Genomic DNA, 24,782 nt, shown 5'->3' on the forward strand with positions numbered 1-24,782 from the left:
AGTCTTACCTATGCAGGCCACAGCACTTTCTTCTGGAATGGTAGGCCTCGTGGGGCCCAAAGATGATGAATTGCACGAGGACAGTGTTTGGGACTGGTTTCCTGCAAACACCAAAGTATTCAGTCATACAAGATACAAAGGTTAGGGGAGTCAGATGAAATGTTACATGGATGAGTTGAGGACAAACATAGCTTAGAGAGAGAGGGGAAGGTGGATGGTCAACAAGTTTGAAATAAATCAGGTGCTTTGAGATGGGCTTGGCACATAGTAAGCACTGGATAACTATGAAGTCCATCAAAATTAGGTTTGCTCACCCTCTGAAAAGACAAATGAGGTTAATATTCTGAAGCATGAATTAGTATTCATTCTTCTCATGACCCTTCAAAATGGATCATTGCGTTTCACTTTTGTTCTTCATCCCTATGTATACCTTCTCTTAAAACCCATCACTGGCTGCCCCTCATCCTCTTACCTGAGCAGATTACAGAGGCCACTTGCCCTGAAGGACATAATGAAGCACCTAGAGCAGTTACAGGACAATCTCCCACGTGCTGCTCAGTCCCAGTGCAGTGAAACATATGCCTCCAGACCTGACCATTTCCTTTTCCAAAATGTGCTCCTCCTGGGGTAGAAAGGGCAACTCCACATTTCAGCTGCTGGCAAAGAACGTGGGCATCTTCTATGTCCCAGTGAGAGTTGCAGAGGGATCCCCAGGCACCAAGCGTTTTGAGCTCCACTCTGCCCTCACATGGGGTCTTGCCATTCACCAAGCGAATTTCCGTGTATCCTGGAAGGAGACAGGGCTTTAGAAAAAGACAGCTATGACTCCCTAACCCTGTCCCTTTCACAGTATGAGAACCAATTAAAGATGTTTTCTGGGTCTTACTTGAGCAGACTATTCCAACATCCCTGCTGTGGCTACAAGTTCCTTCTGGGCGGGGTGCTACTGGGCAGAGTGAAAGATGGGACTCATGTCCCTCACACTGGAATTCTTCAGCCCAGATCTGTCCATTTCCCTCTCCAAAGTGAGCTCCCCCCAGGATAGAGACAACTGTGCCACACTGTAATTCCCTGCATAGAACGCTGGCAGCTTCCAGAGAGAAGTCCGAATCACAGACGGAGCCCCACGTATCACCATGCTTCACTTCAACACGTCCAGAACAGGGAATGTCCCCTCCAACCAGTCTGGGTTCCCTGTGGGCTGAAAAATACATATTATTTCAGTGAGAGATAATATGATTTCCAGATTTCCATTCATGATGAGGGTGAAGAAGGTGGTGTGGAGTGGGAAATGGAGACCAGGGTGCTCAGTGATTTCCTACACTTGTTTGTCTTGGCTTTTCTGCCTCGAGTTGGGTATGGATAAATCTAGACCTCCCTATTCCTAGCTGAACTCATCCATCTGAGAGAATTCTGGGACTTCACCTTGTGCAGCCAACCATCCCCAAAGGCAATGATAACTCTGTTCTTCCAACATTTTGCTTACTTTATTCATAATAACATTAGAGACCACAAACAATGTGTATCTACTATCGCTCTCTCTTAGTCTTGCACTCATTCCTCCATGTACTGCAATCTGGGGTCTGCTCAACCTTTTTGAATTGTTCTATGTAAAGCTTTTCAATATACTTCTAATTTTCAAAATGAACATCAGACTTCTTCCTTTTGACATCTGTTACGTTTGGTATACGTGACCCTTCTTTGTCCCATTTTCTCCTCCATTCTTTCTGACAGTGCTTTATCAAAACATTTCATGTATTCCTTGAGTCAAGGTTCTGTCCATAACCTTCTCATCTGCTCAATGGACATGTCTCAACTGCTAATAAATATATTTTCATCCATACTTTTTTCTTTAATTTTAGATGCACAAACATATCTGCTTAGACATGTGGAACTTAAATTATTCAAAGTTGAATGAATTATTGTATGACAAGCCCACTATATTCTTTACTTAATTAATGATATACAGGCCAAATTAGAATCACCTAAAATTGAACCACTTTATCTCACCACAAATAATGGTAATAATGATAGCAGTGAATATTAAGTGAGCGTCTATTATATATATGGCATTCCAATAAGCATTTAACAAACATTATTTCATTCAATCCTTAAAATTGCCTTAGGAGATAATTGTTAATATCATTCTGATTTTAGAGACAGGGAATCTGAAACATAGAGAGGTGAGGTGTAGTAATTTGCTAAGGTCACACAAGAAATTACTACAGAATTAGTAAGAGAGCAGAATTTGAAGCCAGACAGTATATTCCAGAGCCTAGAATGTTGACTCTCATGATACATTGAACATGTAGAAAACCACCATATCTGTTGGTCCTCCAGCATATTTCTTCTTCTGCATATTTGTTGCTATTGCCATAAAGTGATCTGTCATCATCTGTCATGCAGACCTCTACAACAGCTTCGTAAATTGTTTCCTTGCTTCTAAGTCTTTTTTCCAAGAAATTTATGCCATGATTATAAATCTATTAATAAATTTCAAATATTTTCATGTGATGTTTTTTCTTTAGGTAACTTCACGTTTCCTTAAAATTTATGCAATGATCCCTTACATAATTTCTTATAATTTCTATAATAATTATGTATGCAATAATTAATCCAAAAGTATCAATGTAACGACCTATAACGTAACAACCTGTAATGTTGTCTGACTCTATTTTAGGCATTTGATGATGGGTGGGTTAAAAAGACTGCCACAACAGAGTTCAGTCTGTCAGTGAAGATAAATAATACAAAAAATAATAATCATAATCATATTAGCTAACATGTATTTGTAGTTCACTGTGTAATTCCTGTGAGGTAGGCCCTATTACCACCCCCATTTTTCTTCTGAGCAAACTGCAGCACAAACAGTTTTCATAGATTCCCTAATTTCGTCCAGCTATTAAAATTAAGGAGAGGTGATAAACACTAATTCTTTAGTACACTTTAAAATAGTATGCTGTTACCTTAAAAGCTTTAATATCTATTACTTTATCAACCTAATTTGATGCTCCAGCCTAAAGATGCTTGGGCATGCCATAATTTTCATGCTTCTGTGCCTCTGTAGAAACTTTTCTCTCTACTTAAAATGTATTTCCCTGCCTTATATACCTAGGAAAAGGCTACTTCTTTTCAAGGCTGTTCAATTTCTCACTAACAGCCTTCTCCTCCATGAACACAGTTCACTACAAGATATACATATTTTAATAGTGATGAATCCAAAAATAGAAATACGTATTAGACATAAAACTAACAAATAAAGGAGTCATTCACTCTGTTTTAGACTATGTAGGAGAGAATACCATAGATCTAAACTGGATCTTGAAAAAAGATGAAGAGTTTGCCAAATACACAGTGTGTGAAACAATCTTTAAGGAATATGGTCGTGAAATAGCATGGTGTCGTTGAAGAATTATAAGTAACTTACTGTAGCTGAAATTTAAAATATAAAGACACATCATAAATAATAAATGGAATTTATATTATGAAGATGCTCTTCATCAAGTTAAGAAACACAATCATCAAGATAAGTGAGTTTCTTTGAAAATACTCAGAGGCAATATAAAGTACTTAAGAGATACAAACTATTTCTTTTAACTTGTTCTTTAAAAGAAATAAAGAAAATGCAGCTGAAAATTAGACCTTCTGAAGGTCTTAAGTCCTTTATAGATATCTGCTATCAAATATCAACAATTTTTGTAATCTCTTGATGTTACTATCACGATGATACAGATACACCATCAGCCCTTGCCAATCTACATACTCTGATTTCCTTTCATCTCTCATAAATCTTTCACTTGATACTAAAATGTCTTAGAAAATGTTTCGAATATGACCATATTCTGTACTACAGCAACATAGAATACCTCAACATGTCAAAATTTCACCCATTATCCATTAAATCTGCACAAAGCAAATTCCTATCCAAATCTGACATGAAAAACATGATGCTTTCTAAACATAGCTCAGAGTTTAAAGTAAATAACACCTCTACAATACAAATAATTAATGACCCTTGAGTGGGATGGTCTTTCATTTCTTCTTTTTGAATCTTTATTCAAGCATGAAATTTCTCTAAGATATCATTAACTAGTATTCATATGATCCCAACCTCTTTTGAACAGCCCTAAATCTTTAAGTAAAGGCAGTCTCCTAGATCAAGCCAAATTCTGGTTTCTTCTAACTTCTTACTCTTTCATTTGGATCCATCTTGAACAAAATAAACCAAAAGAAAACCAGTGAAAAACAAACAAACAAAAATATTTTCTTTTCCACTGTGAAAACTCATTAAGCAATTGAGAAAAAGTCCCTTCTATAAGTATCCTCTTGTTTTCTTTGTCCTAACATATTTGAGTCAAGGCAGAGGACAAATTCTCCCACTCAGAAAGTGACTTGGAGACTCCATCCTCGGCCTTTATTTCGTGAATCTGCTAGTAACATGTTAATCTATCCTATGGGTCGCTTTGCTTATATCATTACTCTTTAGACATGGATAGAATATTGGACATTTATCCCTTTAACGGATTTTTTTTTCTGCTAAGTCTCTGTGTTTTTACATAAAAGCCGTTAAGTAAATTTTTGCACCTGGCTTTAGCGCCATTGATCAACAACTTCACTTTTCCCCTGGCATAAGTAACTGAATTTTCTCTAGAAAAATGAATAGATCTACAAAGAGCTTTAACATAATTAGAGAAATAATTAACTAGAATTACTTCCTTTTGTTTAGTGATAAATAAAATTACAATTATGATTTAAAGAAGCATTAATGTATTTTCAATATTTAATGCTTTTCAGACTCTGAAGAAGTATAGATCATCATAATCTCAGAATTATTTCTCCATCCTAAGTTAAAATACAGCATAACTCAAATGAACTGTTTCTTAAGGTCAGATGTCCTCTACAGTATATACACAGACATCACAAACAAAATGTCTGAGATTCAAAGTAATTTTGTGACCAAAATTTCCTAGACCTTTTTCTGTCAACAATTTATCTTAAATTGTTTCCAATTCTCCTGCTTAGTTGAATTCTTCTGGTTCTTTTCAGCTATCTAGCCCTGTGCTATATAAAAGTTAAAGAATATAAACAGATTATCAAATTCGTAGCTTGAATTTGGCAGGCACAGAGACAGCATGTCCATTATTGAAAGAGACAGCACGTCATCATTGACAGAGACAGTATGTCATCATTGAAAGTATCAAATCAAGAAACAAAAGTACAAACTATATTACTAACAAAACATGTAAAAAGCTAAAAACCAAGGCCCCCAACATAAGTAGAAGAACTTCCAAAACCTACAGAAATATAACAAAAGAGTTTGTAAAAGGAAACAAAAAGTGCACATGGCAAATAGCAAACAAAAATACAGCTCTGTGAAGTACGGAGCCCATCTTAAGTTGCAAATTTATGTTATTCATGATTTCTATTATACACATCTGAATAGAATCCTGAATAATTTAGAACATGTTACCATAAGTAAGGTATTCTAGTAATGCAACCTAAAATATGGGTGTGGTTGAATGGAGTTGATGGGCAGAATGCATTGACTCAGGTATGAGAGGCTAAAAACCTAATGAGTCTTACACATGGTAAAATATTTGGGCAAGCCTCACTTTGAAAAGAAAACCATGTGCTCACTGATGCTTAAAAAATGCAGAATTTATTGGGCAAAGTACAAGAAACAAAACTACAAAAAGTCAGGATATTTGCATGACGTGGACTCTCCTTGCCACTTTTAGCATTTACAAGAAAGATGAATTCAGACTACAAGTAGTCAGAATGCAAGCAGAAATAGGAGGAGAAATATCAATTTTATAAGGAGGTATGGTCTGCCTGCAGGTGTTGTATATTGTTAATCAAGAGTCCTATAATTCAGAATTGAAGAATTGAAGAAAAAACTCTAAATATCCTGTCCCCCTAAACTGAGGTGGTGGTAAAACTGTAGCCTTGTCAGAAGATAAAATTGATACTCCAGATACAAAGGCAATGACGGAATTTAGGTCTTGTCCTTCCTCCCAAACCCACAGTTTCAAACGGCCTTAAGGCAGTGGTCAATAATTAAAGAGAAAGGCTGGTCACAGCATAGATCAAAGTATATTTATATGCTCTTGGACTATAGTTACTTTCAGATGGCATTGGGTTATCAAGCAAGTAGACTAGAAGCTTAGTAACCTTGGAAAGAACTTTTTTGTTGAATTTGAGGGCAGCTGACATCAGCCCTTGATTAGTCAATCTTTAATCCAACAGTCCCTAAACCAATATTAGCAGAAAGTGGGTTGTGAAAGGTGTGCTGTCCTTAGATAGAGATACTCTCCAAACCAAACTTGGATGTAACTGTGAAGAATAATGTGCCAGGAAGAACTGCCCTGAGAGCAACACTGGGGCCCATGAAGGACACTGGACAGAAGACACCTTCTCAGAGGCCAGCACTTCGTCTACCAGATTGGCTTTCCAAGGAACTCACTGAGCTGCGGGGTGGCTCATCCTTCCTGTCTGGTAGGATTTGATAATTACTGCAGCAAATCTATTCTAGATGTTTCTTGGTGACAACCGAGACACCAAAACAGCCTTAAACTGCTTACCTATTTGACTAATTTTAAATGAGAAAAAGTAAACACTGTCTTTCTTCAGCCACTATTATTTGTTTCTCTTTTAGATACAGCAGAACTTAATGCTAATCAATGTAAAATACAATTAATAAGAAAATACACAAACCTTTATAAATTTAGAAGGAAAATCTATAACCTAAAATATTTATATTAGTAAATCAGAAGAAATAAAACTTAAGATTCAACTCAAGAAGTTAGGGGCCAAAAAGAAATCAAACTTTAGGAAATCCGAAGAGAATTATTAGAAAGAAAAGTAAATTTTAATGAATTAGAAAGCAAATAAAGGTAACATTAATTTTTTAAAATCCAAATAATGATTTTTTAAAAAAAAATTAGGTAAAAGAATGGCTAATCTTGTCAGGTAAAAGAAATTAAAAGAATAAATGAATACAAATGGTAATAAATTATAAGAAATGTTATAGATATGGAAGTAATTTCAGACATCTCTTTAAATACTGATGTGAAATTTGATCAAGAAATTTTACTAAGTGAATACTTAAGGTACAAAACAATTTATACAACATGCCACCATTTGGATAATGAAAGCAAATGATAGCTATATATAGATTTGTTTGCATTTTCTTGTATTTACATGAAATATCTCAAATAATATATAAATATTCTAACCACATAAGTTGTCTGTGAGGAAAAGAATTGGATAGTAGTGGGGGAAGAGTTTACACTTTTTTATTTTGAAGTTTAAACCATGTGATTATATTGCCTGGTCCAGAATATGTTTTAAAAAGTAATATAGCAATTCAAATTTATATCTTAAATGATTGCCTTTTTTTCAATCGGAGGATAATTTCCACTTAACTAGAGGTAAGCACTGTTTGTAACATCAGGGAACTGCCCCTCACTGCATGCCTAGGTTGGGAGGTATCTGGAGCCATGTTATTGGTTAGAGGACATGCAGCACGTACAAGTTTCCATTCTGTGAGGTCTCTACACGTTTAATGGTTTTCTCGTAGACTGTGTTTTCTAAAGCCTTTTTGTTGCATGAGTAAAAGTTACATTTACTTTAGAGTTATTAAAAAAGCATCACTTTTCAACAAAGTTAGCATTTGTATAAGTATAATTAGCATAAAATACTAAAGATTATCCACAAACCTAACCGGTTTACAACTCATTTTTGAGCTTTTTAAAGAGGTTGCAGTGAAATATTCACAGGTTTTCAAAAAAAAAAAAAGAAAATTCTTTCACAGTACAATAGAGGGAGCTGAAGGTTATGTCAGTTTATCTAACATGGTTATTTTTTAAATCTTTTGGTGACATCCTGTGAAAGAAATATTGAATTCTATTTTTTAAATTTTAATCCTCCTTAATCTCTTTTACCTCTATTGATTTAAAAATTACTCAAAAACCAAAGTGAGCAAAACCCAAACACTTCTATCTAAAGTGCAACATGAATTGTCAACTTATCTGACTCTCCTGGTGGAATTTGTGTAGATATTTTCTGGTTTCTTGGGAGTGATCTAGTCATAAGGACCAATGTTTCTTTTCAATTTCAAAGGTAGTACTGGAAATTTACACCCTTCTTCTTAACAAGTTGATTGAAAGTCATACCTGAGCAGGTAATTTTGGCTTCTTCATAGTGATCACAGGAAAGTCCACCCCATTGCCAGTTCTTGCAGTCCCAAAGAGAAGTTTCATTTCCATTACAGCTACTTAGAAACAGCCATGTGTTTGTTGCCTGGATTTTGGAGTACACTTGATAAGATGTTTTGAGTGCAGATCCACATCCCAGCTGCCTGCAAACCACATCAGCTTCTTTCAGTCCCCAGCCTCTGTCACACACCTTCCCTAACAGTCTCTGAATCTCCACCTCAACTGTCCCAGCACAGCGGCTGCCTCCACCTCTAAGTCTTAGCTCCAGATCTGATCCATCTGCAAAAGAAATATAAACTTAAACCATCGATACATATGGAGGTTAGCTTCCAGAGGATTTTTTTTTGTCTTTTTTCTTCTCTGATACTGATACACTGGAAATTATAGCTTACTTATTTCCTGACTTTTTAAGAAACAATAATATAGACCATAAATTTTTGTTAGAAATGGGACTGTAGTTTCAAGGGTTGATAAAAATTGTCAATGGCAGAAAGATATGAGCAATTCAGTTTTAAAAGAGATTCCTCAAAAAGTGGGTGAAGGATATGAACAGACACTTCTGAAAAGAAGGCAGTTATGCAGACAACAAACATATGAAAAATAGCTTATCATCACTGGTCATTAGAGAAATGCAAATCAAAACCACAATGAGATACCATCTCATCCCAGTTAGAATGGCGATCATTAAAAAGTCTGGAAACAACAGATGTTGGCAAGGATGTGGAGAAATAGGAAAGCTTTTACACTGTTGGTGGGAGTGAAAATTAGTTCAACCATTATGGAAGACAGTGTGGTGATTCTTCAAGAATCTAGAACTAGAGATACCATTTGACCCAGCAATCCCATTACTGGGTATATACCCAAAGGATTATAAATCATTCTACTATAAAGACACATGCACATGTATGTTTATTGCAGCACTGTTTGCAATAGCAAAGACTTGGAACCAACCCAAATGCCCATCAATAATAGGCTGGATAAAGAAGATGTGGTACATATACACCATAGAATACTATGCAGCCATAAAAAGGGATGAGTTTATGTCCTTTGAAGGGACACAGATGAAGCTAGAAACCATCATCTTCAGCAAACTAACACAGGAACAGAAAACCAAACCCCACATGTTCTCACTCATAACTGGGAGTTGAACAATGAGAACACATGGACACGGGGAGGGGAACATCACACACTGGGGCCTGTCAGCTGGTGAGGGGAAAGGGGAGGGAGAGCATTAGGACAAACACCTAATGCATGGGGAGTTAAAACCTAGATGACAGGTTGATACATGAAGCAGACCACCATGGAACATGTTTACTCATGTAACAAACCTGCACATTCAACACATCTATCCCAGAACTTAAAGTAAAAAAATAAGTAAATTAAAAAATTTTAAAAACAGATTCCTAGGAAATTTTGTCTCTCTGAGCTCCAGGTAGATTCTGAGTTTGAAGTGTGCTCCATAAAAGCAGTCTGAGTAATTATTACAGAGAATGCTGTCAGACAACCTCCCAAACTAGTTGAATAAAGAACGTGTCAAAGATTACAAGTATAAAGTAATTCCCAGCAAGGAATTTACTAGGCATTTCTACTTCTTATATCTATTCCTACTCTTAAGGAGCACAGGACTTTCTCTTTCTGCTTTTCTTTTTGTTTAGTGTTTTGGTTTTGGTTTGGTTTTAACTTACCAGAACATGTCACGCCAGCATCTTCATTGTGATTGCAATAATGCTTTCCCCATTCATGGTGTTTACATTGCCAGACAGCAGGTTCATGTCCCTGGCAAGAAACACTGTCAAGCCAGATGTGTCCAGATCCCTCACTGGCGTTAACTCGACCAATGGCGGTGATGGCAGTTGGACATCCCAGTTGCTTGCATGCCACAGCAGCATCATAACTGTCCCAGCCGTCATCACATATTGTCCCCCATTCTCCTTGGAATCTCACTTCTAATCTTCCTGAACATTGAGTGACTCCATCTACCAGTCTCAGGCTCAGATCTGCCCCCTCTGTAACAGAGACACACAACAGGTCTGAGATAAGGAAGCAAGAACATGAGACTATAAATAGCTGTACCTGAGATGAGTTAAGGAAAAAGGGAGAGATATAAGTGGAGACAGAGAAAACTGTGATGTACTGTACTACCACTGGAAATCATTCAAGATGGAAAGAGGAGTGGATCAGGCAAGAAGATAGGACATCTCAGTATAGACAGAATATACTACAGGAAGTGTTTCTAACAGGAGATCCAGGGACTGAATTTCATCTAGAGACCTGCTATTTGACCACCACAGAGTTCTTGTTAGAACTGTTTACTTTTTCTGGTTAAAATATATTTGCATGTGTTTAGGTGGCACCCTCATCCTTCAATTTGCCTCCATACTTAGCAATCCCTTTTGCCTCTGACTGCATTCTCCATTGATACTACCTAGCCTGTGTTGTACACCTGAACCTGTTGTGACCACTTCCTTAGTTTAAAGGCAGAGCAAAGAGAAAGGAGGCTTCAGTACTACAATTTTCACCTTCCCCAAATCAATATTCTTCAAAGAACAAACGTTGATTCTGAAGAATATTCTGTAATAAATTAAACTGTTTTTTTCCTCTGGCAGTTTCCATTTTCATTCCCACAATATTATTTATTGTAATTCCTCAGCATGTGCTAACTGGGGGCCAAGAGAAATCTTGATGGGTAAAAGAGAATGGAAGGTACAGTCTCTGCTTTTTCTACTCCAAATTCTTCACATTCTTAAGCTAACAAAATCTAGCTTTCTTGTAGGAATTCCATTCATTGTGGTTCAGGCTATAGCTGATCACATTGTTCAACAAGAGAAAGCCTGTTCAAGACATGCAGAAAGAGATAGAACCCAGATGACATTGTTCAAGAACCTGAATCCAACCATGCATGAGGCTAACTATACCCTCTGGATTTCCCAGTTTTGTGAGCCAGTATTCTCTTCTTTTTAAACGAGTTTGAATGGAAGTTCCTTTATTTACACACACAGAGAGAGAGAGAGAAAGAGAAAAAGGGACCTGGTGAAGGGAGGGATTTTTTACTCTTATTTTCCTAAGTGTTCTCTGGGGTTCAAGACACACTCAATCTCCTCTTATACTAAGAATTCAATAGAAAAACGAAGAGTGGTATCTCTGCACACACAAACCATTGTCCCTGCCCCCAGTCTGAGTATACAATGTGAAAGTCTCTAGACAGATACAATGCATATCTAGTATAAATAAAGTTTTAATGGGAAGCCAATATTGATTTTTAAAAAGTGATTTGATTCTGTGAATTTGAAAAATGATTTGGGAAGGAGTGGGTTAATGAGGCTAATGAGGAGGCTTTTGTGGATTAGATGATAACTGGAGTGGTTTGGTCTTAAAACTTCATAGTGCAAAATTTCCTAGTAAAGCCCTTCCTTCCTTCCTTTTTCCCCTCTTTTTCTTTTCGGTCTCTCCCTTTCTTTATGGGCTTTTCCTAAACACTTTCTTCTTTTCTTATGGCCTGGATCTCAGTTTCACTATGCACCCTTCTTCCCTAACCTATTTCTCCTAATTTCAGTTAAGGTAAAAAGTCCACAGGTATCAGACTGGAACCTGAAGTTAGGTTAAAATGTGGTGACAAAAGAAGCAGACTTCATTATGTTCTTAAGAGCTCAGGCTCTTAAGATTTATTACCCCTTTCTTTTGTCCTCTCCTGGAGAATAGAATGAGCCAAGATCAGTCCTTACTTGAGCAAATCACTCCAGCATCCTCAGCATGATCACAGTTATGCTTTCCCCATCCTTGATGTTTGCAGTTCCAGAGAGCTGACTCATTTCCGTCGCATATAAGATCATCAAACCAGATTGGTCCAGAGCCTTCTCCAAAATTAGCTGAACCAGAGAAACTGACAGCACTTCCACATTCAAGTTGTTTACAAATGACAGATGCATGATCTATGTTGAAGTTATCATCACACACTGTTCCCCACCGTCCTTGGAATTTGATCTCTATTCTTCCAGAACACATATTCCCTCCATTTGTCAGCCTCATTTCCAAATTGGATCCATCTGGAGCAGAGAAGAGATCAGAGTTCAGAAGTTACATGCATTCAGAAGTGATTTTAGAAAATAAGTTTCCTCTGGACACTTGGGATTTTATGTTGTCCTTAAAATGGTGCCTGATTTTGGATGTTGCCCAGCTCCACACAGTGGAGAATTTTAATATGTTAAAATCTAGGAAGCAATTACAATTTTATCTATATCTACTTACAAAGGAAAATGTTTACAGATTAAAGTTTTTAAACGTTCTGTTTTGTTTTGTTTCTTTCCATTACTAGGACAGATGTAAATACTCTTTTTATATAGAAATAGATAAATTCGACTCAAGTTATTTAAATTTGACTCCGTTAGAGCTTTAGGTGTATAAATTTCAAAAAGCAAATTGATTAACTCCACTGGTCGTTATAAAACAACAGAAAAAAAGAGCTAAAATTACTACACTGATGTTTTAGTTAAACAGCCAGTTCTCTAGAGAGCAATAATTACGTAAGAGCCTGCTAAAATTTATGATAATTTTAAACTTTGCAGTAGATGTTACTTTTGTTATTCCCCATTTCACACCTCCCATAGTGGTTAAAAATAAGAGGAAAGAAGGAGGAGAAGGAGGAGAAGGAAGAGGAAGAGGAAGAGGAGAAAGAAGAAAGAGAACTGAGTCGCCAAGAGAACTGAGCCATGAGGATCTTCAGCACCTGTTACATACCAAACAGTGTCCTAGTAGTTTTACATGTATTATATCACTGAGTCCTCAGAAACTGAAGTTTAGAGAGATTTGACAACTTGCACAAAATCATAGGATACTAGCTATGTGAAAATTTATTTCAGCATTTTTCTAGATGCTACTGTGTGTTTCTCTTATCACATCACGATGCCTGGACAGGGATAAGCCCTTTCTATAGTCAGTCCTATGGGAGAGAGAGAGGCTGGGAGGTGAGAGGACTGCATAAAAATTAATGAAACAGGCCAGTCACAGTGGCTCACGCCTGTAATCCCAGGATTTTGGGAGGCCGAGGCAGGTGGATCACCTGAGCTCAGGAGTTCGAGACCAGCCTGGCCAATATGGTGAAACCCTGTCTCTACTAAAAATACAAAAATTAGCCGGGTGTGGTGGCAGGTGCCTATAATCCCAGCTACTTGGGAGGCTGAGGCAGGAGAATTGCTTGAACCCGGGAGGTGGAGGTTGCCGTGAGCTGAGATAGCGCCATCGCACTCCAGCCTGGGGGACAAGAACGACACTTCATCCCCCCGCCCCCAAAAAAAGGAATGAAACAAACAAAGAGAAATGGGGAGCTCAGGAATCTGAGTTGGATGAGAAATGTGCCCTTGGGATTTGTCAGCAGAAAGGCCTGACACATGACTTTCTCAGTTATTGTGGGGTCAATTGCAATAAAACATATGGAGATGTTTTGTAAATTAAAACCACAATGTAAATGAAATGACTAGCATTGCACACTGGTCAAGCAATTATACTTTCAAAGAATCCTTCCTACAACGAGAAATGATGTATTAATGCTAGAAATAGTTGTTTTTTGATTCACCTAAGTTGATTATCAGTTACTGGACAAAACAGTAATAATTTGTGGGTCAACACGTGAAAACAAGTCACTGGGAAAGAGAACAAGGAAATAACCTAGATGTCATGATATTTTTATGATATAGGAATAGTAGGTTACAGTGAGCTTATGAATATAAAATTTAAACCACCACTTCTTGGCTTTTTGGCTAAGATCATGTATAAAATTGAAGCCAGTCACTTCCTCATTAATCACAGTGTTCAGAATTTTTTTATTAAAAAAAATGACCTTGTGTTTTGTGGTTTTCTAGCAATGGGTGGAGTACTTTTATACACGAACTAGATTGCTTACAGGAAAGTGGCTTATTCTAGGTTTTAACCCATCTACATACTTTTTTCCCACCAAGGATTTTGTGTTGAGGCTTTGACTAATGCAAGTCTTACCTGAGCAGGTCACTCCAGCATCTTGTTGGTGAGTACAGTTACTATGCTTTCCCCATCCATCATGTTTGCAATCCCAAAGAGCTGACTCATTCCCACGACAAGAAACATGATCCATCCAAATACGTCCAGAACCTGCACTGGAATTAGCCCATCCAGTGGCTTTGATAGCAGTTGGACATCCCAGCTGGTTACAAATCACAGAGACCGCTTCCATGCTCCAGCCATTATTACACACCGTTCCCCACTCCTCCTGGACTTTCACTTCCACTCTCCCACTACACTTGTTTTCACCATCCACTAGCCTCAGCTCCTTGTCTGTTCCTCCTGCAACAATGGATTAAGACAGTAATTGGCCAAGGTTGCAAAGAGCAAGTAGAAAATTATTTTTTACATTACTTATTTATCCTTATAATCCTAGTTGTAAGAAATTTAACCCTTATTTCTTACATATATGTAAAATAGCATAAATCTTAAAAATGCTAGACTGAAACTTATCTACTTAAATAAAAATTAAGATGGAGAGATCTTCTGCTATTTTCTACCATAAAATAAACCTCTTTGTACTCTCCTCCCACCCCCAGATGATAGATGATCTCAGTTGCCTCCTTGGCATTATTTTAGCTTTATTTAGGAATCTGGTCCCACCAACCTGGCATCTCTCAATACATTTTTAGATAAATTTTGGCATTTGAATTTACTAATGTGTTTCCCAAATTCACTTTTGTTCTAATGATTCTGAAGTTTCTCCTCCTTTGTATTCTTTCCTATTTTTCAGCTCAACATTATTTCTAATCTTTAAGTAAAATTCATTTCTCTCCTGTGAGTTTATTTCATTTGGTGACGAACCATGCTAATATTTTGGTGTTGCATGGTTAGATTTTTACTGAGTGCTTTTAATAATATCTGATCCTTTGAATACATGGAGCATGTCGCCTAGTTTTTAGATGCTACTCGCCTTCAGAAAAATTGTTTGCCTTTTAACTGTTCTTGTCAGAGTGGGCTAAGGCTGTAAGTAAATTTGACAAAGTACTCACCAAGAGAACTGGTGACAAAACAGGCACTGAGAAGTAGGACCACAGTAATGGTGAAGGGACTCAAGTTGACAAAATGTCTTCTGATGTCTGTGAAAAAGAAAAGAGGGCAAAAGTAGCATCTTCCCAAAAAGAGACTTTGGAGAAGATAGATGGTTTCAGAGGTTAATTAACAAAGAAGCTCAAACCAAGACAGAAAACTCTTCCTTCTAAATTGCAAGGCAGGCAGGAAACATTCATACCCAGGCTCATATAGTTTCAGTGAAATAGCTTTGAAAATGTTCATGTTTATAGGCAACCTAGAGGTGACAGATTAGAAGAAGGTTGGTGGTGGAAATGAGAATTGCAAGGGCAACCCACAACGATAGACTGGATTAAGAAAATGTGGCACATATACACCATGGAATACTATGCAGCCATAAAAAATGATGAGTTCATGTCCTTTGTAGGGACATGGATGAAACTGGAAACCATCATTCTCAGTAAACTATCGCAAGGACAAAAAACCAAACACCGCATGTTCTCACTCATAGGTGGGAATTGAACAATGAGAACACATGGACACAGGAAGGGGAACATCACACTCCGGGGACTGTTGTGGGGTGGGGAGAGGGGTAAGGGACAGCATTAGGAGATATACCTAATGCTAAATGACGAGTTAATGGGTGCAGCACACCAACATGGCACATGGATACATATGTAACAAACCTGCACATTGTGCACATGTACCCTAAAACTTCAATTATAATAATATTAAAAAAATAAATAAATAAATTTTTAAAAAAACCTGGAAAATGGAAACAACATCAATGAAACTTAGTAGTGGACAATTCTCCCAGCAGGCACAAGGAAGGTATCCTGAGATTTCTCTATTCCCTAACCACCTCGATATTCAATTATGGATGCCCCCATCTTTAAGACTACCTAGCTGCACTGATAGAGGATAAGTTCCATGAGTAAACGAATTATATCTATTGTGTTCACCATAATTTCACCAGTACCTGGCTTGATGTTTGCCAAATAGTAGCTAGCTGAACAATACCTAAGTGATGATATTCATATCTGAAAAACTCAAATATTAAATCTTGTCATCTCTACCTGTATCATTATCACATAATACACTCTTTAATGCTGTTATTACTCTCATATCTTCTTGTTACTCTAACCCAACACTAATTTAAAACTAAAAATGCTAAATGATTTTAACATGTCCAAATAAGTCTTGAAATAGATAACTCACTTATCAGAGTAGATAACCTTCTTTATGTAATTAACTTTCTATCAATATTCCTTTCTGCATATTCTATTTTTTCTAACAACTATTTTTTCATACTCAATACATTTCAGTTAACTTTAGTTCCTGACTTAATTTTACCTCAGCAGTTTTACAAAATTAATGCCAACTGTGATTCCTGTATCACATCTTCAATTTTGAATCTATGGCAGATCAAAGGTGCTGCCATATAAGCCTATGTCCTTTTTCCACTCCTTACTCTCCTGATGCCAATCACTTTTAAATCACATCCATTGACTGTCATAATAATTATATAGCCCATTAAAGGGGAAATGTAGAATAAATGAGAAGCTTTTACCAGCAGATCCAGAGTCTTCAAGTAGCACCATTCTGAGTTTGCTCATTCCAAAGGTTTATAACTTCAATGATTCCTAAATATTCTTGTATTATTCCCTAGAAATGTTCTTCTAAAGAAAACGACTAAGAATTCTAAAAATCACTTCACTTTTATGAAAATGAAAAGGCTACATATGGAGGCGGAGTCAACCCAAAAAGGGAAGTCATTAAAAGAGCTGAGGTTCCATTTCATACTCATGTTTTCTTCAATATAGGAGATGAAACAACCAAAGGAAATTGGGAAACACTTCCCATAGATTTCAAAAAATTAGAGGAAACTCATATGCTGCTGTTGCTGAATTAAATATTTTACATTTTTGAACTTCATTTTGGACAAATATATAAAACAAAAAATTACTAATTGTCATGTAGAAAAATTATGTAAAACACTAAAGCAGAACAGGCAAAACATAATTAAATAACGTTTTATTATATCTACTTTTATTTCCATAATCAAAGTGTCTAATGAGTAATTTTGTGTAAGTTGTTGAGACACAGCATTTGTCATTTCTTTTCTAATGGGATGAAGTACACCAAGAGAATTAGCCATGACTATTACTGATATTACAAATGGTGAAACAAAAATTAGCAACACATGGTTTTAGCTCTATATAACTCAAGATTCAAGTAAGAGAAACACATATGATAACAACAATGAACATAAAGTTAAAGTGCAGGGTTAAAAATAATGGACAAAGTAGTCCTATCTACTGACAGAAAGGAATGAACAGTCAGAAAACTATTTTCTCTGAGGAGAGGCTTAAACTGTGTCCTAAAAGATGAGAAAAACATTGCCAAAGGAACAAATGATAAAGGAGTTTAAGGCATAAGAAATAGCACATACAAATGAATATTTGTATATAAAAACATAAGCTCAAAAGAACTACTAATAGTTCATCATGGCTTACATATTGTCAGGTGTTAGTGATGGGCCTGAAATGGGGAATTAAAGAGCATCTCCAGCCTTCCAAAGAGACATTCACTAGAACCCAGTCAACAAAGGCACCCTGGTTTTCTTCCATTTCTTGGGCATGCCAAGTCTCTCACTGCCTCATGGTATGTCATACATATTGTTCCTTCTGTGTTTACTGCCTCCCTACCAGTACCTTTCTCTAAGGTAACTCTTACTCACGTATACTTTATTTCTCAGTTAAACCTCCCTTCACTAGGAGAAATAACTCTAACCCTGAAAGACCCCAGAAAATATGCACTCATGATAGCCTGTACTTATGAAGGTTGTCAATTATATTTTTATATTTATTGTTTATCTTACTTGCTAGTCTTAAGATACCAGGATAGGAACTGCCTTTTTTTCAAAAAGACATCTACCAGTCCCTGCCAGATGGTAGGCTCAATATTACCTATTTCGTTGTTGCTGTTGTTGATAATTTGTTATTATTGCTGAGGTAAACAAGGACTACATGAAGAGGAGTTTTATATACCATGTTAAAGAATTGTAATTTTATGCTGTAGGCAAGTAATGATATTAAATAGTTTGAAACATGAGTGCTAAATTGCTTTGTCTTTTACATATCTCATCTTGGTAGCAACTTTGAGAATGATTGGTGGCCAGGGTAAAAATGGAAATAAGACCAAGACTAAATGCAGTGAAAGTAAATATTATAGCAAAAATCTAGTAGAATAAGAGCCCAATTGAAAAGATACAGTAGAAAAATGGAAGAAATAGATTGGTGCAAAATTAAAAAGCTAGGTGAACAAGACATTTTTGCTTTTATTCAAAATGAAGAAACAGGAAGTGTGTTTACTGTCCCACCTGAAACAACTAAAAACAAAACCAAACATGTGTAACAATGATTTTCAAGACACTGAAAATGAGGCAACAAGAAGAGTTGTTGCCTGGATCTCAAGGATAGTGATCCATGAGAAATGAGAAGCTAAGCTGAGTTTACTGCCTTGAGATAGTTTCCAGGCTACCATGGAATAGGAAGCCCATAGAATGATCAGAGGAGTCCCAGAGTTGGGGAGAAGCAGCTGAGAATCTGGGAGACTAAGGTGGCTAGAATTCACAGGAAATGGCTATATAGAGGAGAACCTTGCAAGAAGAAAAAGAGAGAAAGAGAGAGAGAGAGTAGGGAGGAGGCAAGGAGAGAGAGCTGAATATCTGTAGTCCCCTTTGAGTATTCAGCTGAATATTATTAAGTGCATGCATGTGAGCAAATTACCTGAGCCTGGGGAAAGAATAATGAAAGGATTAGAGTTACACACAGGGCCATGAAAAGTGACTGTTCACATGGAAAACTCACAATTCATGGGGTATTGGGTAGAGTTCACAGATGAGTCTTACCACAGTGGTGGGAAATAATTAGCCCTAGCTACTTGCTGACTAGATCCCACCTAACAAATTTTAAAGACAAGACCCAAAGAATCATATTGTTTCCAAGAACATAACAGCATTCTAGACTAAACCTTAGAATATCTAAAGCAATAAAAATAACGTAAAACTCAGGGAAGTTTAGTTTACAATGTCTGGAATTAAACAAAATATTACTTAGTGCTATGGTCTAAATGTTTGTGTCTCCTCAAAATTCATATGTTGAAATCCTAACCTCCAAGGTATTAGTAGGTAGGGCCTTTGGGAGATAATTAGGTCATGAGGGCTCTGCCTTCATGAATGGGGTTATTGCCCTCATGAAAGAGATCCCTGAGAGATGACTGATCCCTTTTGCCATGTGAAGTACAGCTAAAAAATGGTAATCTATAACCCTGGAAGTGGACTCTCACCAGACACTGAATCTGACAGCATCTTGATCTTGGACTTCCAGCCTCCAAAACAAAGAAATAAATTGCTGTTTATAAAACTCGGAGTCTATGTTGTGTAGTTTCTTTTTTGGGGGGTTGGGGGGAGTGCTGATTATAATCTCAAAACATGCAATTACAAATGCCATAATCCTAAATGTTAAAATCCCAAAGTTCAAAATCCCTGAAGATCAACATCTCTGAAATCTAAAAATTCCTAACATCAAAAATTGCAAAAATTACAATTCAGAATGTTGAAATTCTGAAAGTTGAATTCTAGGGAACAAATCAGTACATTTTTGGTTGCATACAGGATAGTTGCATTCTGTTAATTACAACATGTTAGGTGGAACTATTCCCTTGGCATTGTCTTTATTTGGAAATTAAATATAGTTTAAGGAGATGCAATTAAGTATGGGTGCCAAGTTGACAAGGGGTAGATTTATAGACATAATTTTAGGTGTCAACTTGATTGGATTAAGGATTCTAGACACTTGATAAATCATTATTTTTCATGTGTCTGTAAGAGTGCTTCCAGACACATCCAAAATAATGGATAAGATTAGTGTGTGAGTCTGAGTGGACTAGGTGGGGAAGATCTTCCCTCAGTGCTGGCCTGCATCGGGGATCCAGAGAGAACAAATACAGAAGGAAAATTGGTCTCTCTCTGAGAGCTGGGACAGACTTTTCTTGTGCTACTTTGGACGGCAGAACTGCAGGCTCACTGGCCTTTCGACTTCAGCACTTACATCTGGAGTGGCTCCAGAATGCTAAGACTTTTGGTCTCAGACTGAGAATTACACCATGGGCTTCCCTGGTGCTGAGGCCTTTGGACTTGGGCTGAGTCATGCTACAGTCATCCCATGGTCTTCAGCTTACAGAAAGCCTATCATGGGACTTCTCAGCCACCAAAATTATGCAAGCCAATTCCCCTAATAAATTCTCTCTCAATGTCTATATATATCTTACTGGATCCGCCTCTCTGAAGGACCCTGACTAATACAGATTTGGTATTGGGGAAGCCAAATAGATTCCTTCTTACGGTATTTTATGACACAGTGAAAGAGATCTGTGAAATTCTACTCTTGTAAAATGTTGTGATTAAGTGTGCAAGGCTAGTTAATGGCAAAAGATAAAGTTTAAAAGCTAATTGTTATTGGTGCTGTAAAAGCAGAAAATAGGTTAATTTCAATAGCGGTGTTGGACAGTATATTCTTACAAATCTTATACTGCGTGATTCTATTTATATAGAATTCTGGAAAGTGAAAATTAATCGACTGTGACTAGAAGCAGTGGTTGCTTAGAGATGGATAGGAAGGAGTGCAAGGAAAGAATCACAATGAGGGATAATCATGATGAAGTTTTTTGGAGTAATTGATATGCTCATTGTCTTGATTGTGTTGATAATTTCACAGGTATACACATACGTCAAAACTAAACAAATTGAACACTTTAAATATGTGCAGCTTATTGTATATTAACTATGCTCCAATAGAGCTGTTTTTAAAAATCTTTGTGAGCTATTATTGGTGGAGGACAAAAGAAAGAGAGAAGTCCACCAGCAGCTCAATCTTTAAGGTTTACAACAATTGTGGTATAGGTCAAACCCTCCAAAAAGGGCCAGGCTTGGGGGAAGCTGAAGATACAAAAATGTTGAGTGGACCTGGAGGTTAGCAGATGATTTACTCAGAAATCTGTGACATTTTTATGTGGGCATATTCATGGGGAATGAGAAAAAGAAGAGGAATAAATAAAGGGAGTGGTATCACATTTTGAAACTTGTTCTGAATTTTGTAATAGATTTCAGGCTTGTTAGCAATCTCATTGTGTCCCTTTTCGGAATAAAGTCATTAATTTTGTCAAAGTCAGATAGGTTTTTAATAGTGAAATAAGTTTCTGTATTGCTGCGTTGAAAATCTCTACATATAAATTGCAGGTGTATGGTATCATTATGTAAATTCTGGAACAAGCCCATGCCTTTTTCTTACTCAGTTTTCTACCACCCAACAAGACAGAATGTGTGCTCTCTTCTTAATTTGTCCAATATATAGCCTCTTTAGAATGCTGAGCAAACTCAAGTTCAACTTTTTTTTTCCTTAGGTTCAACCAATCACTGAATAACATTATTATTATTTTCTTATATACAGTAAACTCTAGAGACTTTACCAAAAAAAAAAAAAGCTGTTAGAACTAATAAACGAACTCAGTAAATTTGCAGGATACAAAAAACATTTTTTAAGGTTGCATTTCTTTATTTTATTTTTATTATTATTATTTGAGACGGAGTCTCTCTCTGTCGCCCAGGCTGGAGTGCAGTGGCATGATCTTGGCTCACTGCAAACTCTGCCTCCCGGTTCAAGTGATTCTCTTGCCTCAGCCTCTTGAGTAGCTGGGATTACAGGCGTGTGCCACCACGCCCAGCTAACTGTTGTATTTTTAGTAGAGAGGAGGTTTCACCATGTTGGCGAGGCTGGTCTCAAACTCCTGACCTCAAGTGATCCGCTTGCCTCGGCCTCCCAAAGTGCTGGGATTATAGGCCTGAGCCACTGTGCCTGGCCTAATTATTGAATAAAATTAATTGTCCAGCCATCTGTTGCAGTTCAGGGAGAATGGCCATCTGAGTAGCTGGGACTACAGGCGCCCGCCAACACGACTGGCTAATTTTTTGTATTTTTAGTAGAGACGGGGTTTCACTGTGTTAGCCTGGATGGTCTCCATCTCCTGACCTCCTGATCTGCCCGCCTCGGCCTCCCAAAGTGCTGGGATTACAGGCATGAAACACCGCACCCGGCCCTGACTCCTCTTACTCTTTAATTAACTCAATTTTGTTCTTTATCTCAGATTATTTCCCCCTTACTATTCTAGTATGTTGAATACAAATTTAAGCTATGCATTTGGAAACTGAGTCATTTACAAGGAACATACAAAACGTGCACATTGGCATAATATGGCATATGCGTATTGCATATAATTCGTTCATTGTGGGCTGCTTATTGACTAATAGCTTTGATTTCATCATATTCTGATTTTTTTTGCCTGGTTCTAGTAATTGGATTTCTGTTTTGTTTGTGCCTTGTGACAAAGTTTGTGTCAAGTACCATTCCAGGAGTTTGTTTCATATGATCTACTTATGCTTTACTTGCTGCCTTGACTATCTCTACAGATCAATGGGTGATTTATGACTGGGAGTCTTGCTTTCCCAAAAATATTCATGGAAATAGAATATAGGGTAATAAGGAAGACCCTGAAGGGTGGCAAGTAGAGTAGTAATATAATCAAATTTCTGTTTTCAACAATGACTCTGACTATGGTATAAAAGAGAGCTTGCAAAAGGGCAAAAGTAGATGTAAAAATGCCTTATAGAAGGGTCGTATAGTGTTTAGCGACAATGACATATGGTAGAAATGATGGGAAGTAGAGGTGGGCTCACCAGTGTTTAATTATTACTGGAATAAATGACTGCCTAACTAGCCAAATAAAGTATATACATGTACCAATAATAATATTCCATTTCCCAAGGATTATCATTGATTCATTTATGTCCACTTGAAATCCAAAAGTAGAAGAAACAGAAAATAAATGGGTATGTGTGTCAACCTAAATAACAAACAGAGGCTTTCGGAAGAAAATGATATTTATTCAGGAATAGGGCATTGCAATGAGAATACATGTGGCATCGTAAACTTGTGCATGTTCAGGGAAGAAAGACAAAGGTTTTTAAAGAAAAAATGAGGAGGATTACCTGATTATTTTGATATAATTACTCTTGGCTACAAAGATCAATAACAGGGGTGATACCAATTCAAGGTTAGACAGGAAATGGCTGGACAGATGTCCTTGCAGAAGTAATTTTTTGTGTGTATGGATGTGATGGCCTTGTGTTTTTTGCGATAATTTTTGTTATCAGGCATTTATGCATGAGAACCCTCTCTTTACAGCCTTCCCCAGCTCTATTTGTCAGGGTTTGTTCTGTTTTGGTTTGCTTTTTGCTTTTTTTTTTTTTAAAGAAACAAACAAACAAAACACTAGTGACTCCATTTTGATTCTAAGAACTTTCTCATTTTCCCCTTTTGATCAAGATCTTTCTCCAAAAGCATAATTGATCAATCATCTCGTAGTTAGGTTTTGACGTCCCTCAGTGCTGGGATGAACCTGTTCTAGGTTGCTGGTCTAATCTCACACTGGAGGGAGTAAATGGAGGCTAACAGTCAGTTTCAAAACCCTTTTAGTAACATTTGAGCAAGAAAGGAGTTTTGAAGGAAGTGACTCTCAGGCTGTCTACCTGGATGGTGTCCATTATAAAGTTTAATTTTGTCTATTCCATAGTTTTTTGTTATCATCTCAAAGTGTTAGGCCAGTATTATTTTGCCAGGAATTGTACTTCTGAAAAAAAATTAACAAGTAACAGATAAGAAGTTTTAAAAGGCAAAATACAAAGTAAAATTCATACTAATATGACAATCTGAGTTTGCATGATGGTTTTGAGCCACGAACCCAGGCTAAGAACAACGAATTGTATAAATCAAGTAACCATTATCTTCGCAAGTAAAAAAGTGGGCATTAAGAGGGGTAAGAGTCTCATTATTACATAGAGTCTTATTGTGAAACCTTCAGAAAAGCTATCTACAGCATGCAAACATCAGCTTCTCATCCTGGTTTGTAGTGGAATTATGGAATTGGGTGGTTTGGTAACTTTCTTGTGACCAAAGCATCAAGCATGAGACTTATTCCTTAAAATTCATCTAGTTTCAGCTTATAGGAGTTCAGGAAGAGAGCAGTTCTTGTTTTTAGCAATTCCACGGAAGAAAGCTGGATTGGGCCAAACGTGGCAGCTCGCACCTGTGATCCCAGCACTTTGGGAGGCGGAGGCAGGTGGATCACTTGAGGTCAGGAGTTCAAGACCAATCTGACCAACATGGTGAAACCCTGTCTGTACTAAAAACACAAAACTAGCTGGGTGGTGGCACACGCCTGTAATCCCAGCTACTTGGGAGGCTGAGGCAGGAGAATGGCTTGAACCTGGGAGGCAGAGGTTGTAGTGAGCTGCTATGGCGCCATTGCACTCCAGCCGAGGCAACAAGAGCAAAACTCTGTCTCAAGGAAGAAGGAAGGAAGGAAGGAAGGAAGGAAGGAAGGAAGGAAGGAAGGAAGGAAGGAAGG

General features: G+C 37.2%; 1 protein-coding gene across 4 annotated transcripts in view; it reads right to left on the reverse strand.

The window, feature by feature from the left end:
• Nucleotides 1–24,782, reverse strand: part of CD163 (CD163 molecule) — a 114,680-nt gene that overhangs the window by 11,985 nt on the left and 77,913 nt on the right. For 2 of the 4 annotated variants that reach the window (XM_032159536.2, XM_058442185.1), the window contains exons 1-9: nt 16,828–16,904; nt 15,239–15,325; nt 14,205–14,528; nt 11,939–12,259; nt 9,902–10,222; nt 8,175–8,495; nt 887–1,201; nt 473–787; nt 9–101 (exon numbers count right to left, since the gene is read on the reverse strand). In XM_032159536.2, the coding sequence (XP_032015427.1) occupies nt 9–101; nt 473–787; nt 887–1,201; nt 8,175–8,495; nt 9,902–10,222; nt 11,939–12,259; nt 14,205–14,528; nt 15,239–15,325; nt 16,828–16,873 (2,143 nt within the window). In that variant the 5' untranslated portion in view covers nt 16,874–16,904. Of the gene's footprint in view, nt 1–8; nt 102–472; nt 788–886; nt 1,202–8,174; nt 8,496–9,901; nt 10,223–11,938; nt 12,260–14,204; nt 14,529–15,238; nt 15,326–16,827; nt 16,961–24,782 lie in introns of those variants that run through there. The other 2 variants (XM_032159537.2, XM_058442186.1) reach the window with 2 other exon arrangements.

Source organism: Hylobates moloch, unplaced genomic scaffold, assembly GCF_009828535.3.
Source record: "Hylobates moloch isolate HMO894 unplaced genomic scaffold, HMol_V3 SCAFFOLD_8, whole genome shotgun sequence".
Classification (NCBI taxonomy): domain Eukaryota; kingdom Metazoa; phylum Chordata; class Mammalia; order Primates; family Hylobatidae; genus Hylobates; species Hylobates moloch.